Source organism: Pongo abelii, chromosome 15 (assembly GCF_028885655.2).
Source record: "Pongo abelii isolate AG06213 chromosome 15, NHGRI_mPonAbe1-v2.0_pri, whole genome shotgun sequence".
NCBI classification, from domain to species: domain Eukaryota; kingdom Metazoa; phylum Chordata; class Mammalia; order Primates; family Hominidae; genus Pongo; species Pongo abelii.
In genome coordinates this window covers 27731697-27750736 of record NC_072000.2, presented here as the reverse complement: position 1 = coordinate 27750736, position 19040 = coordinate 27731697, and the positions used below count along the sequence as shown (strand labels likewise).

At 49.3% G+C, this 19040-nt stretch overlaps 2 protein-coding genes across 13 annotated transcripts; one reads left to right on the top strand and one right to left on the bottom strand.

Moving 5' to 3' along the window:
* Nucleotides 1-666: 666 nt before the first annotated feature.
* Nucleotides 667-11918, bottom strand: TSSK4 (testis specific serine kinase 4). Of its 11 annotated transcripts, none has more exons than XM_063715541.1 (6): nucleotides 11391-11502; nucleotides 8522-9637; nucleotides 2768-6310; nucleotides 2193-2407; nucleotides 1406-1799; nucleotides 667-951 (listed from the first exon to the last, which is right to left on the bottom strand). In XM_063715541.1, the coding sequence occupies exons 3-6, from the start codon at nucleotides 2990-2992 to the stop codon at nucleotides 769-771; spliced, it is 1017 nt and encodes a 338-aa protein (XP_063571611.1). In that variant the 5' UTR covers nucleotides 2993-6310; nucleotides 8522-9637; nucleotides 11391-11502; the 3' UTR covers nucleotides 667-768. The 11 variants fall into 11 exon arrangements, with proteins under 11 accessions (XP_063571611.1, XP_054385896.1, XP_054385891.1 ...); XM_054529921.1 differs by having other exon boundaries at nucleotides 667-1023; nucleotides 9544-9637; XM_054529916.1 differs by having other exon boundaries at nucleotides 9544-9637.
* A 513-nt stretch (nucleotides 11919-12431) lies between these two features.
* TM9SF1 (transmembrane 9 superfamily member 1) lies at nucleotides 12432-18965 on the top strand. 2 transcript variants are annotated; one of them, XM_063715264.1, is made up of 6 exons: nucleotides 12432-12782; nucleotides 13092-13453; nucleotides 14862-15483; nucleotides 15770-15955; nucleotides 17456-17729; nucleotides 18303-18965. In XM_063715264.1, exons 2-6 carry the CDS (start codon nucleotides 13109-13111, stop codon nucleotides 18694-18696), a joined length of 1821 nt encoding a protein of 606 aa, XP_063571334.1. In that variant the 5' UTR covers nucleotides 12432-12782; nucleotides 13092-13108; the 3' UTR covers nucleotides 18697-18965.
* Nucleotides 18966-19040: the final 75 nt, after the last annotated feature.

Sequence of the window (19040 nt, the reverse complement as noted above, 5' to 3'; positions counted from 1 at the left end):
GGGAAAAGGAACCAGGGTACTTCATACACCCGAATACCCATTTCTTTTTTTTTTTTTTTTTTTTGAGACAGTCTCACTTTGTCGCCCAGGCTGGAGTGCAGTGGTGCGATCTCGGCTCACTGCAACCCCTGCCTCCCGGGTTCAAGTGATTCTCCTGCCTCAACCAGGTGCCACTATGCCCAGCTAATTTTTGTATTTTTAGTAGAGACAGGGTTTTGCCATGTTGGCCAGACTGGTCTCGAACTCTTGACCTCAAGCGATCTGCCTGCCTCGGCCCCCCAAAGTGCTGGGATTACAGGCGTGAGCCACCGCACCCAGCTCGAATACCCATTTCTAAAAGAACTAACAGTGCCATCACTTTGGACTATAGACAGGCAGAGCCATAATCAAAGTGGAAGAACCAGGGCTTTTACCCCACCACTTGAGCATTTAAACAGCACAAAGATGTAAAATAATGAGCATATATTGAGTTGAATAATAAAGCTTCCCAAAATAGAGCGTTAATCTGAGCACCCCATCCCCTAAGAGCCACATCATGAATTACACTATTGATTTAACACAGTGTCAAGATTATTGGTTACAGGCTCTGGGCAGAAATCTATCTCTTACTCCAGCAATGTTCCCTGCTATAAGATTGCCTTGAGAAAAGAATGTCTTTGACCCCAGTTGATGAAACTAAATCAGACTTAGATTTATTTTTGGCATAAAAGATTTTTAGCCCAAGACCTCCTGCTTTGCTCCTCTCTTAGCCCCCTCCTTCAGCCATTTTCAGGTCATAATTTCCAAGGATTGGTGCTGTTTAGTGGTGTTGTGGAGCTGGCACATGGCCTCAAGCAGCCTGATCTCATGGGTGGGTTGCTCAGGCTGGAACTTGAGCACCCAGCGATCCTTGATGATGTCCAGAATGGTGGCACGCTTAGTGGCTTGGCGTAGCATCTGGAGGATCAAGTTCTAGAGCAGGGGAGAGAGAGGTCTTGCCTGAGTTTTTCTCCATTGTGCCACACAGGCAATGAGCAGTTGGACCTAAGAAAGAAGCAGGATAGCCCATCATACCACTCTGGTCAAAGTGGGTGTGGCTCTGATTTTATCTTGGAGAGCCAGGCAGTTAACTCCCTGGAGGGGAAGGGAAGAGTTCCTTGGGAGGAATGCTTTCCATATTTCCCTTCTGGCCTAAAGAGACAGAAGCTGGAACCTGTGTATCAGGCAAGGTTTGAAGCCTAGTGGTTGGCTCTTTATGCCTTCCATACTGTTTATTATAGGACAGGAGCTAGTGTGTGAGATGGCTGTGGTGTGGGAACAGCCTTTCCCCAGGGTTGGGAGGCCTAGGTTGGGTGACCTAGGTTGGATATTCACCCCTCCCTGTGGGTCATCCCTGAGGGCTCAGCCTTCCTTAGGTAGCCAGTACCTTGCACTCCTGGGAGATGGTATGGTTAGCTGGGAAAGTGACCTCCTTCTGAGTCTCTCTTAGCAGCTTTTTGAGATTGGTGTCATCAAAGGGCAGATGGGCGACCACTAGAGTGTAAAGGATGATGCCCATGCTCCAGGTGTCAGACAGGAAAGGGTTGTAGGGCAAGCCTCGTAAGATCTCCGGGCAAGCATAAGCAAAGCTGCCACAGTAAGTCTGGCTGAAGTGGGAAAAGCAGTTCACTTGGCGGTAAGAAGGGCTAGAATCCACAGGCTGGTTAGAAGGCACCATCTTGGCGAAGCCAAAGTCTGATATCTTCACATTCTCCCACTTGTCCAGCAACAGGTTCTCCAACTTTAAGTCCCTACCAGCAGCAGAAAGGCTGGGCATCAGGCTGGGGAGAGGGCTTAGTTTTAAACTGGGAGCTGAAGGGCCAGGGGTCAGAGGGTAAAGATGAGGACAGAAGAAGTGGCAGGTAGAAACCATTATGAGGGCACAAGGTAGAGAGGAAGGAAAGCCATGGAGTTGTGAGCAGAGCCCAAAGTAGGCAGAGAGAGAGAGGATGGTATCTGAGGACCACCGGGAGCTCACCACTGTATTTCATAAAATGCTTTGCATACAGTGAGTACTTTATCAGTATCCTTGACCATATGATTAAAATAGAGTGCATGAATAGGCCTAGATATTGAGGAGGGAGTTCGAGAGAGGAAAAAAGGGCAGGAAATGGGAGATGTGCATAAAACCCCCTTGAGGGCAAAGGCCCCAGTCTGGGTGGCAGTGCCCTCACCGGTGCACGATGCTCTTGCTGTGCAGGTAGGCAATGCCCAGGGTCAGCTGGGAGAACCACTTGCCAGCAAGGGGCTCAGAGCAGGCCCCGTAGCGCTGGATCCATTCAAGGACGTCACCACCCTGAGCCAGCTCCAGAATGATGTATACTCGAGATGTGCTCTCAATGGCCTGATAGAAGTTGATGAGGTACTTGTGCCGCAAGACTTTCATTACCTGACCCCAGAAGAAGGACCCATCAAACCTGGGAAGGGAGAACCCTGACTGCACTCCCAGCCATCTCCTACCCTCAGCTACTGACTGAGGACTTTGCAATAGGATCAACCCCTCAACCCCAGAGAACTGGTGGCCTGTGGGCAAACGCTATGTTTTGCGCCTTTACTTTTTGGGGGGCTGGAGGTGAGTGGGTGGATGGGAAAGAGGTTTAACTTACATAAATTTTCCTAGCTGCTTAGTGAGACATTCAGTTCTGGTTTAGGGGTTTCTGGCCCCAACCCTCCTGGCCATACCCCTTCTGAGAAACCTCAAGCAGCTTAGTACCAAGCTCCAGTTCCCTCTTCCAGCCCCCTTTCCAACCTGTATTTCACGGGGCAGGAACTTGTTAAGATAGTCATCAGAGGCCTTCTTCTTTGAGATGATCTTGACTGCCAACATGACCTTCTGCTTTGTGTAGAAAGCCTCATATACTGACCCATAGGAGCCATGGCCAATGGCCTTGCCCACCTCATAACCATATTCATCCATGAGGGAATGGTAGGCTGTGATGGTTGGTGCTGCCTCTAAGACATCTCCCTTCCCCATGGTGTTGGGCTTGCTGAGAGCAGGGAGCTTTACTACTTGGAAGCCTCCTATCCAAAGGCCAACACCTTGAGCTGCCGAAGGCTAGGGTATCAAAGTGAAGTAGGTCTCCAAATGCTTGTCTATATAGTCACACGAGTCTGGGATGCTGGACTCAGCCCTCCACTAGGAACTTGGAGGGGGAAAGAAAGAGAAGCAGTTCTTTTTGTCTCCACTGGCTGTTGTTACTTTCTCCTTTTGGTTACGGAACTCCTCAAGGTCCCATATTCCGAATACATCACAATCCACCTCCTATCCATCGTTGGCCACAAAACTTGAGAATGAAGTGCAGTTGGAAACATACTCATTCCCAGAGGCAACTTCCACAGTCTGGTGAAACTCCTAAAGATCAGCCCTTTCATTGATATATGAGTACCTACTAAGTACCAGACAGTATGCTGAATACTTGGATAAAATGTCACCCAAATGTCATGCCAGACCCTTCCTCCTTCCTCAATCCTTCCTCAGTCCTCATACAATCTTTCATCAAATCCTGTCTCTGCTATCTCCTACTTATCTCTGCTATCTCCTACTTATCTCTTTAATGATACACTCAAGGCTTTCCGAGCCCATTGCAGCCCCCTTGGTTCAATAAGGCCAATAGAGACACTATGATCCTAGAGCTTATAATGCAGCATGAGAAATACGAGTGTGAAAGTATTACAATTGTAAGGTATTGAACACGTTCTAGGAAAATCTAACCTTGAAATGCATCCTTATCTTCTATGAGCCACAACTCTCTAGTTTTCCTCCACATCCTTCTGGTCATTCCTCAGCCTTCACTGAAGTTGTATCTTTCTCCATCCATCCCTTAATCCCTTTCTCCATCCATCCCGTAATCATATCCCAAGTGTTCTATCACAAGCTTTATTTTCTCAAACCTTCACATCCTCCCTTAATCTTGTCCATACCCATGGTGTCAATACGACATTTATGCTGACTGCTCCTAATTTCAAGTCCTAATCCCAAAGACTGCTCCTAATCCCAAGTCCAAAGCATAAATCTGATTTTATTTCCATTTGAAACAATTCAGTGTCTCCCCATTCTCTTTAAGATCAAGTCCATCCAAATTCTTTCACACAGCTTTAAGTCTGATCCTGCTTACCTCCCCAATTTTATTTTTTAACACACACGTAATGATCCACAACTGCTTTTCTGTATTTGTGGCAGACTCCAAATCTTCCTTGAGAACTTGGCATAGGAGCTTTTTTTTTTTTTTTTTTTTTGGGTACAATGGCACGATCTCGGCTTACTACAACCTCCAGCTCCCAGGTTCAAGCGATTCTCTTGCCTTATCCCCCCTAGTAGCTGGGATTACAGACATGCACCACCACGCCTAGCTATTTTGTATGTTTAGTAGAGACGGGGTTTCTCCATGTTGGTCAGGCAGGTCTTGAACTCCCGACCTCAGCTGATCTGCCCGCCTCAGCCTCCCAAAGTGCTGGGATTATAGGCATGAGCCACCGCGCCCCGTCTGTTGTTTTGAGATGGAGTTTTGCTCTTGTTGCCCAGGCTGGAGTGCAATGGCACAATCTCGGCTCACCACAACCTCCACCTCCCGCGTTCAAGCCATTCTCCTGCCTCAGCCTCCCAAGTAGCTGGGATTACAGGCATGCACCACCACGCCCGGCTAATTTTGTATTTTTTAGTAGAGACGGGGTTTCTCCATGTTGGTCAGGCTGGTCTCGAACTCCCAACCTCAGGTGATCTGCCTGCCTCAGCCTCCCAAAGTGCTGGGATTACAGCCGTGAGCCACCGCGCCTTGTGGAGCTGTTTTAAAGAAGGCTTAACTGACTGCTCAAACTTCAGTTAGATATTCCTTCTTCCTGGGTGCTCCCACAGGCCCAATACTTTGTCTGTTGCAGCACCTAACATAGTGTCTGTAATCGCTTCTCTTGCTTGCATCTCCCACTAAGCTATATAGGGAGGTCAAATGATGAAAAGACAGATGAAGTGTGGAGAACAGAAAAGAGCTGGTTTAGAAAATGAGCAGCATTGAGGGCCCAACTGAGGTTGGAGAACAACTAGTCCATAGACACATATAGTGTTGTGATTCTTTTAGCATCTTGGTTATAGGTACTTGAATGTTGATGGATGATTTAGGGTTTTGCTTGGCAGCTGCAATGAAACAATGGGAGAGGGGCATCAAGAACATACGCAAGAATGTGGCTGAAATGATGGAATGCGGAATCTAAGCTGCATGGGTAAGGAAGATTATCGGGGAACCTGCCCCAATAGTCACGTAGGTTCTTTTCTATTTTCCCTAAGCATTGGCCAGTTTGAGAAATAAAGGGACAGAGTACAAAAGAGAGAAATTTTAAAGCTGGGCATCTGGGGGAGAGATCACATGTCAGTAGATTCCGTAATGCCCCACAAGCCGCAAAACCAGCAAGTTTTTATTAGGGACTTGTAAAAGGGGAGGGAGTGTACGTACGAATAGGTGTGGGTCACAGAGATCACGTACTTCACAAGGTAATAGAATATCACAAGGCAAATGGAGGCAGGGCGAGATCACAGGACCACAGGACTGGGGCGAAATTAAAATTGCTAATGAAGTTTCGGGCACCATTGTCATTGATAACATCTTATCAGGAGACAGGGTTTTGACAGCAACCGGTCTGACCAAAATTTATTAGGCGGGAATTTCCTCTTCCTAATAAGCCTGGGAGTGCTATGGGAGACTGGGATTTATTTCATCCCTACAGTTTCAACCATAGAAGACGGCCACACCCAAGGGGGCCATTTCAGAGACCCACCCTCAGGCGTGTATTCTCTTTCCCAGGGATATTCCTTGCTGAGAAAAATAATTCAGTGATATTTCTCCCATTTGCTTTTGAAAGAAGAGAAATATGGCTCTGTTCCACCCAGCTCACCGGAGGTCAGAGTTTAAGGTTATCTCTCTTGTTTCCTAAACATTGCTGTTATCCTGTTCTTTTTTCAAGATGCCCAGATTTCACATTGTTTAAACACACATGCTCTACAATTTGTGCAGTTAACGCAATTATCACAGGGTCCTGAGGCAACATACATCCTCCTCAGCTTATGACAGGATTAAGAGATTAAAGTAAAGACAGGCATAGGAAATCACAAGGGTATTGATTGGGGAAGTGATAAGTGTCCATGAAATCTTCATAATTTATGTTTAGAGATTGCAGTAAAGACAGGCATAAGAAATTATAAAAGTATTAATTTGGGGAACTAATAAATGTCTATGAAATCTTCACAATCCACGTTCTTCTGTCATGGCTTCAGCCGGTCCCTCCGTTTGGGGTCCCTGACTTCCTGCAACAGAAGATTATATGGTTTGGATCTGTGTCCCCACCCAAATCTCATGGTCAGTTGTACTCTGCAATGTTGGAGGTGGGGCCTGGTGGGAGGTGACTGGATCATGGAGGTGGGTTTCTGATGAATGTTTAGCACCACCCTCTTGCAGTGAGTTATCATGAGATGTGGTCATTTTAAAAGGTGTGTAGCACCTCCCCCTTTGCCCTCTTGCTCCTGCTCCCACCATGTGAGATGCTTGCTCCCCCTTCACCTCTGCCATGATTGTAAGCTTCCTGAGGCCTCCCCAGAAGCAGATGCCAGCATTATGCTTCCTGTACAGCCTGCAGAACCACAGCCGATTAAAGCTCTTTTCTTATAAATTACCCAGCCTCAGGTATTTCTTTATAGCAAGGCAGCTGACACAGAAGACAAGCTAGAAACTGGCCAAAGGGGCAGAAGGAGGAGTTGCAGGTGTCACTGAATGGAAAAACAAGTTTGGTAGGAATTGAGAGAATGAGAAGAACAGGAGGTTGTGGTCACAGAGGAGTTATTTAGATTTAAGATTTTGTAGCCGGGTGCAGTGGCTCACGCCTGTAATCTCAGCAATTTGGGAGGCCAAGGCTGGTGGGTTGCTTGAGGTTAGGAGTTCAAGACCAGCCTGACCAACATGGTGAAACCCATCTCTACTAAAAATACAAAAATTAGCTGGGTGTGGTGGCAGGCACCTGTAATCCCAGCTACTTGGGAGGCAGAGTCAGGAGAATCTCTTGAAGCCAGGAGGCAGAGGTTGCAGTGAGCCGAGATCATGCCACTGCACTCCAGCCTGGGTAACAGAGCAAGACTCTGTCTAAACAAACAAACAAAAAAGGCCGGGCATGGTGGCTCAAGCTTGTAATCCCAGCACTTTGGGAGGCTGAGGCGGGCAGATCACAAGGTCAGGAGTTCGAGACCATCCTGGCTAACACGGTGAAACCCTGTCTCTACTAAAAATACAAAAAAAACAAAAAACAAAAAAAAACAGCCAGGCGTGGTGGTGGGCGCCTGTAGTCCCAGCTACTCAGGAGGCTGAGGCAGGAGAATGGTGTGAACCCGGGAAGCAGAGCTTGCAGTGAGCAGAGATCGCACCACTGCACTCCAGCTTGGGTGACAGAGCGAGACACTGTCTCAAAAAAAAAAACAAACCCAAAAAAACAAACAAAAAAAAAACCAAAAAAGATTTTGTGTGATGGGTATTAGGCCGTTCTTGCATTGCTATAAAGAAATACCAGGCCGGGCATGGTGGCTCACGCCTGTAATCCCAGCATTTTGGGAGGCTGAGGCGGGCAGATCACAAGGTCAGGAGATCGAGACCAGTCTGGCCAACATGGTGAAACCCGTCTCTACTAAAGACACAAAAATTAGCTGGGCGTTGTGGTGCATGCCTGTAATCCCAGGTACTCAGGAGGCTGAGGCACGAGAATCGCTTGAACCAGGGAGTCGGAGGTTTCAGTGAGCCGAGATCGCACCACTGCACTCCAGCCTGGTGACAAAGCAACACTCCGTCTCAAAAAAAAAAAAAAAAAAAAGAAAGAAATACCTGAGGCTGGGTACAGTGGCTCATGCCTGTAATCCCAACACTTTGGGAAGCCAAGGCAGGTGGATTACCTGAGCCCAGGAGTTCAAGACCAGCTTGGGCAACATAGCAAAAACCCATTTCTACGAAAAATACCAATATTAGCTAGGTGTGGTGGCATGTGCCTATAGTCTCAGCTACTCAGAAGGATCACTTGAGCCTGGGAGGTGAAGGCTGCAGTGAACCAAGATAGCACCACTGCACTCCAGCCTGGGTGACAAGTGAGACCCTGTCTCACAAACAAAAACAAACAAAAACGTGAGACTGGGTAGTTTGTAAAGAAAAGAGGTTTAGGCCGGGTGCAGTGGCTCACGCCTGTAATCCCAACACTCTGGGAGGCCGAATTAGGCAGGCGGATCACAAGGTCAAGAGATCAAGACCATCCTGGCCAACATGGTGAAACCCCATCTCTACTAAAAATGCAAAAATTAGCTGGGCATGGTGGTGCGTGCCTGTAGTCCCAGCTACTCTGGAGGCTGAGGCAGGAGAATCACTTGAACCTGGGAGCGGGAGGTTGCAGTGAGCCAAGATCACACCACTGCACTCTAGCCTGGCGACAGAGCAAGACTCCATCTCAAAAAAAAAAAAAGAAAAGAAAAGAGGTTTAATTGGCTCACCGTTCTGCAGGCTGTATAGGAAGCATGGTGCTGGCTCAGCTTCTGGGGAGGCCTCAGGAAGCTTATAATCAAAACGGAAGGTGAAGGGGAAGCAGGGACATCACGTGGTGAGAATGGGAGTGAGAGAAAGTTGTGGGGGAGGTGCCACATGCTTTGAAACAATCAGATCTTGTGAGAACTCATAGGGTGAATACTACACCAAACCATGAGGGGTCCGCTCCCATGATGCAAAAACCTCCCACCAGGACCCACCTACAGCATTGGGGATTACATTTCAACATGAGATTTGGACAGGGATAACTATCCAAACTATATCAGTGGGGGACAGAGGGGCAGAGAAAAGAACAAGGGAAGAATCCAAATTCTCATATCTTCTATCCTCCAAAACAGAACAAATAATTCAAGAACAGATTATGCCACAGGCATGCAATAAATTCCCATTTATTGACAGTCTGACCTTGCTGGCAGGATGGTTCCAAAGTTCTGTTGGAAGCCAGCTCTATATCCTCAATCTAGCAAGATGAGCAGTTTTCCAGGGCACACCATGGTAAGGGGGCCCACCCAATCCTGCCCATCTGATCCGACAAGCTGGCCCCCGGATAGGTAACTTGGTGGCAACTCTAGTCTCTCATCATGTGCAGGGCGTAAACCAGTTCATGCAAGGATCATGTATTAAGCTGCCTAACATATACAAAAACACTGCTAGGTCCTGAGGAAACAGATGAATAAATTAGAGTCTTCCTGTGAGGAGCTAACTGAGGAAACAGAGATGAATAAATTACAGTCTTCCTGTGAGGAGCTAAACACTGCTAGGTCCTGAGGAAACAGAGATGAATAAATTACAGTCTTCCTGTGAGGAGTTTGAAATTAGCAAGGGAGACAGACACATAAGAAGTAAAATAACACTACAGCGAGATACGCTATAAACAAACCTGGGAGGAGACGTAAGGGAAGGCTTTATAGAGAAGGTGACATTTGCACTGTTCAAAAAAAAGAATAAGGCCGGGTGTGGTGGCTCATACCTGTAATCCTAGCACTTTGGGAGGTCGAGGCGGGCGGATCACGAAGTCAGGAGTTCGAGACCAGCCTGGCCAATATGGTGAAACCCCGTCTCTACTAAAAAATACAAAAATTAGCCAGGCATGGTGGTGCGCGCCTGTAGTCCCAGCTACTCAGGAGGCTGGGGCAGAAGAATCGCTTGAACTCGGAGGTGGAGGTTGCAGTGAGCTGAGATCACACCACTGCACTCCAGCCTGGTTGACAGTGAGACTCTGTCTCAAAAAAAAAAAAAAAAAAAAAAAAAGGCCAGGCATGGTGGCTCACACTTGTAATCCCAGCACTTTGGGAGGCCAACGCGGGCAGATCACGAGGTCAGGAGATCGAGACCATCCTGGCTAACACTGTGAAACCCCATCTCTACTGAAAATACAAAAACAAAAATTAGCCGGGTGTGGTGGCGGGCACCTGTAGTCCCACCTACTCGGGAGGCTGAGGCGGGAGAATGGCGTGAACCTGGGAGGCGGAGCTTGCAGTGAGCAGAGATCACGCCACACACTCTGGCCTGGGCAACAGAGCGAGACTCCGTCTCAAAAAAAAAAAAAAAAGATAAGTAGGGAATAGGAGATTGGATGGTTTACGCAGGAGGAACAATATGAGGCTTGCCAGCTTGAGAGAATATGATATTCAGTATTTCTATTTGAATACAGAACAGGGTTCCAGAAGGGGAATGTACCTTGAGAAGTAATTAGGATCCAGGTCTGAGCGGTCTCATATGCCAGGCTATTTGGACTCGACCTTGTATGCTCATATAATCTGGGTATACATCAAAATCAGTGCTTATTTTTTTGAGACAGAGTTTGGTTCTTGTTGCCCGGGCTGGAGTGCAATGGTGCAGTCTCAGCTCACTGCAACCTCCGCCTCCCGGGTTCAAGCGATTACCCTGCCTCAGCCTCCCAAGTGGCTGGGATTATAGCCATGAACCACCATGCCTGGCTAATTTTTTTTGTATTTTTAGTAGAGACGGGGTTTCACCATGTTGGCCAGGCTGGTCTTGAACTCCCGACCTCAAGTGATCCACCCGCCTCGGCCTCCCAAAGTGCTGGGATTACAGGAGTGAGCCTCTGCGCCCGGCCTCAGTGCTTGCTTTTTTTAAAAAAAAATGCTGATGACCAGGCACCCCCTCCCCTGAGAATCGTGATTTTAAAAAAGAAAAACTTTCCAGTAGCAGTGTGAAAAATGACCCAGGGGGAAGATGACTAGGAGACTAGCAAGGTGGCTCTCATGGTAGTTTAGGTGAGAGAAGATGGAGCCTGAACCAAAGAAGTGGAGGCAAGCATCTGGAAGATATTCAGGAAATAAGTGGAGAGGGCTTGGTGACACTGATATCTGAGCCGGAAGATATAAAGAGGCCCAAGTTTCTGGCTTTAGAGACCAGGTGGTTGTCAGTTAGAGATGATTTCTAAGCCACTCTCAGTTCTTGTTCTTTTTTCTTTTTCTTTTCTTTTTTTTTATTTTTGAGATGGAGTCCCGCTCTGTTGCCCAGGCTGGAGTGCAATGGCCTGATCTCGGTTCACTGCAACCTCGGCTTCCCAGGTTCAAGCGATTCTCCTGCCTCAGCCTCACAAGTAGCTGGGATTACAGGCGCCCGCCACCACGCCCAGCTAATTTTTTTGTATTTTTAGTAGAGACAGGGTTTCGCCATGTTAGGCTGGTCTCGAACTCCCGACCTCGGGTGATCTGCCCGCCTCGGCCTCCCAAAGTGCTGGTATTACAGGCGTGAGCCCACCGCGCCCGACCTCAGTTCCTTTTCTAATTACAAAATTCACTGATTGTTTAACAAAGCTCCACCATCTACTTCTTTGAACCTCACCTATGTCTGCAGGGAAAGAACTGGGTCAGAAAGGGCAGTAATTGTCGAAGTAGGTAAATTAAGGGCTTTTCAGGCCAGAAGTCACTGGTGATTTTTCCACTGTGCTTCTTCCCTTGGGGAGAGAGAACCTTAAGTCCACTTCCTTACACGTTGTTCCCAGGTGGCAAAACAGAAGTCACTGCTCAAAGGTCCGATTTTCAAGGGGAACTCCCTAGACGGCAGATCCCCTTTAAAACAGCTGAGACAAACACAAGGGTAAACTTTTTCAAAATAATCTGCCATACAAAGTTAAGAGAAGCCCAAAGACATACACAGTGATAAATAAGAACAAAAACATAGACTAACGGACCGCGAGATACTTTACCGCCAATTAACAATAACCGTGTCAGGCTGCCCAATTCACAGAGTGAAAGGACAGACCTCTCTCCTTGCGCGCCTCTGCGCCAGACCGGGTTTCGGGTCGCTTATCGTGGGGCACTGAACGAACGGTCACTGTGCGGCCAGGAAAGTCTCCAGCACAGCCTCGGGAAGACATTCCTATCACATATTTATTACTTTGGCGCAGGCCATTCGTGACAGGCGGGAGAGGAGTGAGGTGAGATTCAGACGTTGGGATCCTTGCATGGGACAGATGCCCAAAGCTTCGCCCCTTCCCCGGTTGGGGGGCCACGAACCGCCTCTCAGGGCTCAGCCTCAGCAGCAGGTGGTTCAGCCGGCAAGTGCTTCGAACCCGGCCGCCGCCTGCGCTCCGTCTCCCCGGCCCTCGCTAGTCTCGTCTCGCGGGTGCAGCTCTCGGGCCTCGGCCAGCGCGAGCCTCCTGACCAAGGGCTCTCAAACCCCAAATCTTTCCAGGAGCAAGCAAGCGGCCTAAAAGCCACTCCTCTCCCGAAGGGGCGTCAGGGTCCTCGCTGCCAGGCCTCAGCCCCCTCCCCAGGAAGCTGTCGCGAAGGAGTCCCCAGGGGCCGCAGCAGCGAAGGCCTTCTGCGTTCCAGGCAAGGAGCTTTCCGCTAGGCTGAGGTCCCCGCCGGTGAGGGCGGAAGTGGTAAGACTGACGTGTCTTGGGCCGCGCTGCCGATCGCCGGGAGGACCCCCGCCTCGCCGAGGACGGGCGGGGCAAGCCGAGCCTCACGGGGTCCGTGGAGCTGGGCCGGGCCTCCAGATGGAGAAGGCGCAGCGGGGAGTTCTTGAGTAAGCCAGAGCGGTGTCCAGCGCGGTGTAGCCGCAGCCGCCGCTGTCAGGCGCAGTAGCGGGCAACCCCGTGGAAGTCGGTCGGCAGGTCCTCTGCAACCCGCCGCTACCGCGCCGCTGTGGGAGAGACCCCGGGAGGAGCCCAAGGGCAGCTACGGTGGCGCGAAGGCCGCTGGCGCCGCCTGGGCCAGCCCTTCCCGCGCGGTGAGGACCCCGGGGCTGTGGCGGGAAGGGACCCGAGGTGCGAGACCGAGCGGCGTTGCCATGGAAACGGGCCAGGGCGCGTAGCAGAGGCCCCGGGCCCGACGGGCTGCGGGAGGGGTGAACCCCAGGTTGGGAGGATGAGAGAGCAGAGGTGGAGCGGGGTCTTTGGGATAGAGAGACGTGGGGTAGGGTGGGGCGGGGAGGGGCCCAATGGGAGCAAGTGGAGCCAGGGGACCTCAGTTCGAGGCACCTGACCTGGGGTTTCTGTAACCTCCCTGGTTTCTGTAACCTCAGGATTCCCCCAAACAGGTTCCACTGCCTTAAGGATGACAGTCGTAGGGAACCCTCGAAGTTGGAGCTGCCGGTGGTTGCCAATCCTGATACTGTTGCTGGGCACAGGCCATGGGCCAGGGGTGGAAGGCGTGACACACTACAAGGCCGGCGACCCTGTTATTCTATATGTCAACAAAGTGGGACCCTACCATAACCCTCAGGAAACTTACCACTACTATCAGCTTCCAGTCTGCTGCCCTGAGAAGATACGTCACAAAAGCCTTAGCCTGGGTGAAGTGCTGGATGGGGACCGAATGGCTGAGTCTTTGTATGAGATCCGCTTTCGGGAAAACGTGGAGAAGAGAATTCTGTGCCACATGCAGCTCAGTTCTGCACAGGTCAGCCTCTCCACATTGGCTATCACGTAGCCCTCCTTCCCAGAGACTAACAGTGCCTTACATTTATGGTTCAGGGTACCCTTATGGAAATTGTCTGATTTGATTCTAACTACAGTACAACCCAGTGTGGCAGGCAGGGCAGGTGATGCTATTCTAATTCAGTTGACTAAGATACATACTTGCTCAGAAGTTACTTTTTTCAAGATTACATGGACAGTGAATTGCAGAACTGATATCAGAACCCAGGGTTTCTTACTGCAAGCTTCTCTGTTGGTCATGAGGTCCCAACTATCAGTCCTACATAGTTCTGTTTCCTTCTGTGCCTACCTCTTGGCTGTTTCTTAACTGTTTCCTGTAGTCTCTACCTAACCTTCCCGTCATGCTTTTTCTTTAGTGAATCCTGGTACTTCTCCTTAGTCCACTCCAGACCTCCTTATACCTCACCGCTCTCCTTTTTCTAGGCCTTAACCCTGTCAAGTCATACTTGCTCTTTTTTGGAGAATCTCAACATACTAGAGTCTAACCCAGTGATTGTCAACTGGGAACAGTTTTGTCCCCCAAGGGACATTTAGCAATGTCTGGAGACATTTTTTGTTGTTACAGCTGGGGGGATACTACCAGCATAGAATGGGAAGAGGCCAGGAAAGCTACATCCTACACTGCACAGGATAACCCCACTATGACAAAGAATTATCCACCCCAGGCCGGGTGTGGTGGCTCATTCCTGTAATCCCAGCACTTTTTTTTTTTTTTTTTTTGAGACGGAGTCTCGCTCTGTCCCCCAGGCTGGAGTGCAGTGGCGCAATCTCAGCTCACTGCAAGCTCCACCTCCCGGGTTCACGCCATTCTCCTGCTTCAGCCTCCCGAGTAGCTGGGACTATAGGCGCCCGCCACCACGCCCGGCTAATTTTTTGTATTTTTAGTAGAGACGGGGTTTCACCGTGTTAGCCAGGATGGTCTCGATTTCCTGACCTTGTGATCTGCCCGCCTCAGCCTCCCAAAGTGTTGGGATTATAGGCATGAGCCACCGCACCCAACCAATCCCAGCACTTTGGGAGGCCGAGGCAGGCGGATCATGAGGTCAGGAATTTGAGACTAGCCTGGCCAACATGGTGAAACCCTGTCTCTACTAAAAATACAAAAATTAGCTGGGTGTGGTGGTGGGCGCCTGTAATCCCAGCTACTCAGGAGGCTGAGGCAGGAGAATTGCTTGAACCCAGGAGGCAGAGGTTGCAGTAAGCCGAGATCGCACCACTGCACTCCAGCCTGGGTGACAGAGCAAGACTCCATCTGGAAAAAAAAGAATTATCCACTCCAAAATATCAGTAGTGCTGAAGGTGAGAAACTTTGCTCTAACTCAGCGCCTGGGGAGATCTTGTGTGACCAACTCCTGACTTGCTCTTTATAGGTGGAGCAGCTGCGCCAGGCCATTGAAGAACTGTACTACTTTGAATTTGTGGTAGATGACTTGCCAATCCGGGGCTTTGTGGGCTACATGGAGGAGAGTGGCTTCCTGCCACACAGCCACAAGATAGGACTGTGGACCCATTTGGACTTCCACCTAGAATTCCATGGAGACCGAATTATATTTGCCAATGTTTCAGTGCGGGACGTCAAGCCTCACAGCTTGGATGGGTTACGACCTGACGAGTTCCTAGGCCTTACCCACACTTATAGCGTGCGCTGGTCTGAGACTTCAGTGGAGCGTCGGAGTGACAGGCGCCGTGGTGACGATGGTGGTTTCTTTCCTCGAACGCTGGAAATCCATTGGTTGTCCATCATCAACTCCATGGTGCTTGTGTTTTTACTGGTGGGTTTTGTGGCTGTCATTCTAATGCGTGTGCTTCGGAATGACCTGGCTCGGTACAACTTAGATGAGGAGACCACCTCTGCAGGTTCTGGTGATGACTTTGACCAGGGTGACAATGGCTGGAAAATTATCCATACAGATGTCTTCCGCTTCCCCCCATACCGTGGTCTGCTCTGTGCTGTGCTTGGCGTGGGCGCCCAGTTCCTGGCCCTTGGCACTGGTGAGGTGATAAAAATGAATTGGGGATTTATCTCATGGGGTAGAACTAGGTAGGGAGTTTTTTCAGAAAAGGTCTGTGGATCTTCTATCCAGAGGGGCAGACCTAAGGGATAGGGTGGCTCTAGCAAGAATGCACGTATTCTATTGTAGATTTTCTGGACAGCAAAACTGGGGGAGATTATTTTGCTGGAGGCCCTGGGTCTGGGAGAAGCGGGGCTGATTCCTCTGAAATTGCTAGAAGAGACACAGGTGAGGCCTAACTTGGGCTTTCCACTACCGTCCTGCAGGCATTATTGTCATGGCACTGCTGGGCATGTTCAATGTGCACCGTCATGGGGCCATTAACTCGGCAGCCATCTTGTTGTATGCCCTGACCTGCTGCATCTCTGGCTACGTGTCCAGCCACTTCTACCGGCAGATTGGAGGCGAGCGTTGGGTGTGGAACATCATTCTCACCACCAGTCTCTTCTCTGGTGAGGACTTTTCCTTTCCCTGGTGGGCCTTTCTGGACTTAGGAATGAAGAACACATTGTGGCTGGGCACAGTGGCTCACACCTGTAATCCTAGCACTTTGGGAGACCGAGGCCGGAGGATCACTTGAGCCCAAAAGTTTGAGACAAGCCTAGACAACATAGTGAGACCCTCTCTCTATAACAAAAAATTAGCCGGGCATGGTGGTTCACATCTGTAATTCCAGCTACTTGGGAGGCTGAGGCAGGAGGATTGCTTGAGCCTGGGGAGCCAGGGAGGTTGAGGCTACAGTGAGCCATGATTGCACCACTGCACTCTAGCTGGGCTGACAGAGTGAGACTGTCTCAGAAAAAAAGAACACATCATAGAACTTGGGATAGAGTCAGGATGAGGCTTGAAGGGAAGGAATATTGTAAAAGAAAGAAGAAAACCAAAAAAGACAAGAATGCATTTCTTTTGAATAGTTTAAAATTATTAAGCCCTCAAAATGTCCTAGGCAGTGTGGTAAGCACTCAGCAATAACTGTGTGAAGTAGGTAATATTTCCATTGCTCAGATGAGGAAACTGAACTAAAGGCTGCTTAAGTAACTTGTCTGAGATTACACTCCAAAAAAGTAGTGAACTAGGTTTCAGCAGTCTGACTTGTATTCTCACCCATTACACTAAAATAACACCCTTGAATTTTTATTTTGAAGGTGGGCCCACTCTAGGCTTTCAAACCAGATTGCCCTTTCAAAGGCAGTAGTAGTCTCTGTTCTGAACCCTTCTTGTTCCCAATTCTGTGTGTCTGATTTATATCCCATCACATTTATATTTGAACCAAGGCTTTCTGAAAACAGGGCCTTAATCCAAAGGAATGTCTCATGCTAGGAATTACCAACTCCAAGGCAAGACAGGCCCCTGGAGGCAGATGGATTTGTGTTACTCTCAGATTATGTAGTAGCTACCTGGATCCTTAATGACACCGGGTTGGGGGGTGGTGTTGGTAAGATAAAGAGCAAAGAGGCCGGGCACGGTGGCTCACGCCTGTAATCCCAGCACTTTGGGAGGCCAAGGCAGGCAGATGACGAGGTCAGGAGATCGAGACCATCCTGGCTAACACGGTGAAACCCCACCTCTACTTAAAATACAAAAAATTAGCCGGGCGTGGTGGCAGGCACCTGTAGTCCCAGCTACTTGGGAGGCTGAGGCAGGAGAATGGCGTGAACCTGGGAGGCGGAGCTTGCAGTGAGCTGAGATTGCGCCACTGCACTCCAGCCTGGGCAACAGAGCGAGACTCTGTCTCAAAAAAAAAAAAAAAAAAAAACAGAGCAAAGAATAATAGGACCTAAAAGGGTGGAGGTGAAGGCAGTCGACTCTGCAGGGACATCCAGGAGCATGAGTCTGCCATTAGAGTGGCAGGCTGCTTCACCCCAGTCCCCTTTTGGTCCTGGATATAAGTGGGTGCCCTTAGAGATGTAGCTCCTAGTGTTGACCCTCCCTCCGGGGGCCCATCCCTGCAGTGCCTTTCTTCCTGACGTGGAGTGTGGTGAACTCAGTGCATTGGGCCAATGGTTCGACACAGGCTCTGCCAGCCACAACCATTCTGCTGCTTCTGACGGTTTGGCTGCTGGTGGGCTTTCCCCTCACTGTCATTGGAGGCATCTTTGGGAAGAACAACGCCAGCCCCTTTGATGCACCCTGTCGCACCAAGAACATCGCCCGGGAGATTCCACCCCAGCCCTGGTACAAGTCTACTGTCATCCACATGACTGTTGGAGGCTTCCTGCCTTTCAGGTATCCTCCCTTTATTCTATGGCTATCACTGTCAGGTTCCTGACCTCAACTTTTCCCGTCCCTGCTCATCCAGTACCCTAACCCAACCCGTTGATCCCTGGTTCAGTGGTACCATTCAGAGATCATTAAATGGTTCCTCCTATCCCCAAGCAGGACTGAGCTTGAATGATATGAGAGTGTCTCGCTTATAAAGCTCTCCGGAGACATCTCCCCCTTCACCTTCCTGGTTTCTGACTTTAATGTCTATGGACATCATGTGGGGTTTAAAGCCCATTTGATGACCCATTTACTTTGTTGAATACCTCTTTGTGCCAGGCAAAGAATGAAGTGGAAAGTAAAATGGACAAGATCCCTGCTCTCAATCTACTAGGGAAGATATTCTTGAAGTGAGAGCAGCTAATCATAGGCAAAAAATCCCCATGAAGCCAGGAGATCTGCGGCAGAGAGTGGAGTGAACTCACTTTTCACAATGACCCAGCAACATGGGAGAGGGTGGGGGCTGGCTTTCAGCCCAGCCACTGTGCTGATGGTGCACAGCCCTTTAATGCTGTGTATCATCTTTTTTCTTCACAGTGCCATCTCTGTGGAGCTGTACTACATCTTTGCCACAGTATGGGGTCGGGAGCAGTACACTTTGTATGGCATCCTCTTCTTTGTCTTCGCCATCCTGCTGAGTGTGGGGGCTTGCATCTCCATTGCACTCACCTACTTCCAGTTGTCTGGGGAGGATTACCGCTGGTGGTGGCGATCTGTGCTGAGTGTTGGCTCCACCGGCCTCTTCATCTTCCTCTACTCAGTTTTCTATTATGCCCGGCGCTCCAACATGTCTGGGGCAGTACAGACAGTAGAGTTCTTCGGCTACTCCTTACTCACTGGTTATGTCTTCTTCCTCATGCTGGGCACCATCTCCTTTTTTTCTTCCCTAAAGTTCATCCGGTATATCTATGTTAACCTAAAGATGGACTGAGTTCTGTATGGCAGAACTATTGCTGTTCTCTCCCTTTCTTCATGCCCCATTGAACTCTCCTACCAGCTTCTCTTCTGATTGACTGAATTGTGTGATGGCATTGTTGCCTTCCCCTTTGCCCTTTGGGCGTTCCTTCCCCAGAGAGGGCCTGGAAATTATAAATCTCTATTACATAAGGAGTATATATTTGAACTTTTTAAGTTGCCTTTAGTTTTGGTCCTGATTTTTCTTTTTACAATTATCAAAATAAAATTTATTAAGAAAAAGGATCATGTAGTTGAAGGTTTTGGTCTGGATATAGGAACTCGAGCCCCCTGTTAAGGGCACGGTCCTTTATAAAGCCG